Source organism: Alligator sinensis, unplaced genomic scaffold, assembly GCF_000455745.1.
Source record: "Alligator sinensis unplaced genomic scaffold, ASM45574v1 scaffold1745_1, whole genome shotgun sequence".
Lineage (NCBI taxonomy): Eukaryota > Metazoa > Chordata > Crocodylia > Alligatoridae > Alligator > Alligator sinensis.
In genome coordinates, this window is record NW_005843183.1 from 1 (window position 1) to 4,172 (window position 4,172).

Below are 4,172 nucleotides of genomic sequence, written 5' to 3' on the forward strand. Positions count from 1 at the left end.
TGGGGGCTGGGGTGGGTTTGTGGGCCGGGCTCGGCCCTGTCGCCAGGCTCCTTCCTTACTGAGAGGCCTGCGCCGAAGCTGCGAAGCGCGCGGGCCGGCGCCTGAGGGGCCTCGCGCGAACCTTGCCATGCGACAGCCGGCTCGGTCTGCAAACGCACGTGTGACCGGGCGGGCCGACTCCAGCAGAGCACGAGGCCCGAGAGGAAAGGCTGTGAGGAAGAGCCACGCATCAAATAATCCAGATGCTCGACGTCAGTGGCTTTTAAGCTGTGGACCCCGGGGGTCAGCCGACTTCGTCGACGGGGTCACCCTCCCTTACCACTCGAAGGGGTCCGCGCCCCCCTTCGCAATGTTTTTAGGGGTCTGCAAATGGAAAAAAGGTTGAAAAAACCCAGTGCTGTAAATCACAGCTTTATTTCAAAACATTAGAAGCAGCGACTGATGTAACCCGATGCACTGAATGTTATTTTGTTATAATAGGCGGTATTTTGTTAGACCGCGTCGATGGCTTGTAAAAAAAACGAAACAAAAAACCAGGCTACCTTGTCAGGCCATAAACTAAGGTGAAGAAGTAGCAGGCCTGTCAGTGAGAGAGGAAAAGAGGTAAAACATCCTCCCTTTTTGCTGTTTTTCATTTTTTCAAGGATATCAGTCCTAACTAATTGACACCTGCCAGGTCCGCCAGAAATCTGGTTCAATCCAGTCCCAAAAGTTCAGTGAAATGAGTGCATTTAAATAAAAACAACTGAAGATCATTTATTAGACTATTAGGACCAGCTGTCTATAAGTAACAAGCGTAGGCTGGAGGGAAATTCAAATGTCCGAATTTGGACTTCTCCAAAGGTCATCAAGCCAACTCAAGTCCCCAGGGGAATGGAGAACAGGCCAACAGACCCATTTCTTCCCTGGATCTACCTAAGGAATGATCCAAATACGCCTTTTCTTGGTGTGTCCTAATATTGACTGGAGCGGTCTCGCTGGTGATCTGTCTCCGGTCACCCGCAATTGAAATTTAGCATAACCACCCCTCCCGGCACCTCCTCTCCTGCACGTACTAGCCGGGTGCTGAGTTGCTGAATGGAGGGGCAATGACTTTCCATGGTCAGCAACACCCACGCAGCTGGCTGTGCCCTCCATGCAGGAGGACCGTGATTTATCCCTGTGGTCCCAGAGCAGGCTGGAAAGGGTCGTCGTTCTCACCATCACCATTATTAATGATTCACTGATACTAGCTGCGGCAATGCTAATACTCCTAGAGAATGATCATCCATTATTGGGCTTCACAATCCTTTCCTGTTTCTCTGGGAGGTGGGTTTCAATGTTGCTAGTTTTTGTTCGCAGATCCAGCAGATGTCGGGGCAAATGTTGCTCGTAATTTTCTAGGGACCCCCTCAAAAATATTGGGAATCCCTTTCAAACTTTGGTGGAGGTTATAGCATATTTTAGGAGACTCGAATACCCTTTTTTTTTTCTTTGGGGGGGGAGGTATTTTAATTCAGTGCAGCTAACTTTCATCCACAGATCCAGCAGATTTTGGGACAAGTGTTGCTTGTGACTTTCTAGGCTGCCCCCCCCCACCCCAATATTTGGAATCCCTTTCAAACTTAGCAGGGAGTTATAGCAAATTTTAGGAGACTAGAATACCTTTTTGGGGGCGGGGGATGTTACAGTGACTTGCAGGCTTTTTGGGAATTCATGACAAACCTAGGGGCAGGATGAAGGTGCTCCTGGTGACAAAGCCATGTGTACCAAGGGGCTGGGATCAGCCCCACCACGTGTGAGACCCTTGGTAAACTGTTTCTGGGACAGGCTAGTTGAGTGTCTGCCCATGGAGATGCCTGGGCTGGGTCTCCTCACCTCATACCCAAGCAGAGGGAATGGGGTCCCCCCATAACAGAGAAGGGGTTGCTACGGGGGGTGGGGGGGGCACAGCAGTTGCCAACCTCCCGAGAGGGCTGGCAGTAGAGTTTCCCCTTGCTTCTTGGGGTTCGCCAGTCTCCCCCTTCTCAACCCAACCATCACCCCCTAGCCAGGGCCTTGGGTTTAGAGTTGGAGTTATGGGTAAGGCTTTGGGTTTAGAAGCTGGTCTTTGGGATTGTAAGGCAGTGCTACATGCTATGGCCAGGATTGCACATTTTCAAGGGGCCTAAGCTGCAGAAATGCCCCAGAAGGCTGGTGTCTGAGTGCCTGTAAAGTGAGCCCTTGGTGATACAACTGCTGGCTCGGTCAGCTAAGCAAATGAAGCTATCCATACATGTAATTAGACCTAACCAAACACAGCACAAGGTCTAAAGGAGTCTGTGGCCACATCTACACAAGACATTGACTGCCATAGCTGGTTTATACAGGTCATTTTATACAAGTACTAAATGACTGTGCAGTAGCAGCTAAATGACAGCATCTCGTGTAGATATGGTCAGTGAAAACAAAGCAACCTCATTTCACGATGGGAAGGAAAGGAGAGAAGAAATCCTCCTTATTGCTCCTTTGCTTTCTCAAGGATATAAACCCCCAACTAATTGACACCTTCCCGGTCCAAGAAATGTAGTTTAATTCCAGTTCCAAAAGATTCAGGGAAACGCATTTAAATAGGACCGATCATTCATTAGAATATCAGACCCTCCCATCTATAAATACCAGGCATGGGCTGTGGATGATTCTGGGGACTTCTATGTGACACTTGTCAAACCATTGGGAGGACCCTCTGCTGGCAGAGACTGAGAGCCTGGCTAGCTTTGCTTCATAGCAGGCAACACCCGTCCCTCCAGATCATGCTTCTCTATTCATCTTGTCAAATGATCAATAAACCTCTCACGTTGGTTGGATTGACCCAAGGGTCTGCTTGAATCTATTACCTGTCCTCCCTGTTTAAAGTTTGTCAACAGGATGGGACACCTGCCTGACAATCCCGAAGGTCGTATGCAGTGCGTGGGGCATAAACACATACTATACACTTATGCTATACACTTTCTCTATGCTCTCCTGAGCCTGCTCCTTGGTTATCCTGTTCCAGTCATCTGGAAGATGAACTGGGTGAGTATTATATTCCTCAGCGAATGCGTGGTTGAACTTCTTGGAAACAAACTTCCAGTAACTGGAGGCTTCAGCATTCACATCTGGGGAAATGATCCAGTCTGGGAAATAGAGACGGTAATCTCTGAATGGAACAGTTTTCTCTTTGGTGGAAAAGGAGGCAGTGGACTCCACAGCAGAGGAGCATATGGAGTAGTCCCGTGTTCTGGTGAAAAGATCCACACAGCGCTGCAATCCCTGGGGCCGATGCATATGTGCATAGTGGTGTTTGTGATCCGTGGTTTCTGCTTCACAGTGGACGCCACAGAAGGGACACTGCTGCCCACAGCCAAACACTCTCTTGAACAGCTCCTCCTCAGGCTTCACTTGAAGCCTGGAGAGCTTCTGCTCAAGGGTCACCTCCTTGAACTCCGAGGCCAGGCCCTGCTCCAACGTCAAGAGCGAGTCTTGAACATCAGCTGAAAACTGCCGAATGCCAGCTGTGATTTGAAAGAGGGTCATTTCCATGCTGCCTCTGGGGATGGCTAAATCGTTCTCCAAGACTGTGCAGAAGTTGGTGATGAAGTCAGGGACCGCATTGCCTCCTTCGTCTGTAGCCTTCTGTAGAGCTCCTCTGACTTTCTTTATGATGGCAGAAAGGATCTCAGCTTCCAGAACTTCAATAACTTCTTTTTTTTCGTAACGCTCCAAAATATCCCTCGAGATCTCATCTTTGATGAAACCATTGTAGTCATTAATGTATTTCAGGTAGTCAGCGAAGTTCATCATTTCCAGCAGCCGTTTCAGTATAAAGAACTGAAAGGTAGCCCGACTGCTGTATCGATCAGTCTTCTTGTGTCTAAGAACGTTGTCTATTATTCTTATTCCCAGTTGCTTGTTGATGTGCTCCACTAGGGCGGGTTTGAGGCAGGTCTCGCAGAACCGCTTGGCCCTCTGCTGGCAGGTGTCCTTCTCCAGGTAAAGGTTTCTAAAGGTGGTGAGATATTCCTGTTTCAACATCTCCAGACGCAGTTGAGGGTCATTTTCTTGGATGAACTTCGTGTGCATCTCCTGAAACTTGCCAGCAGCTTCACCCAAGATGTGCAACTTCAGGTCCACTTCGAAATCGATGCTGGCGTGACAGTTCAACACATCCTCCT

At 49.0% G+C, this 4,172-nt stretch overlaps 1 protein-coding gene across 1 annotated transcript in view; it reads right to left on the minus strand.

Moving 5' to 3' along the window:
- Positions 1-8: 8 nt before the first annotated feature.
- LOC106723133 (interferon-induced very large GTPase 1-like) overlaps positions 9-4,172 on the minus strand; it is a 19,242-nt gene continuing 15,078 nt past the window's right edge. The window contains exon 7 of the mRNA XM_025194348.1: positions 9-4,172. This exon is cut by the window's right edge and continues 3,459 nt beyond it. Within this exon, the coding sequence (XP_025050133.1) occupies positions 2,947-4,172 (1,226 nt within the window). The 3' untranslated portion in view covers positions 9-2,946.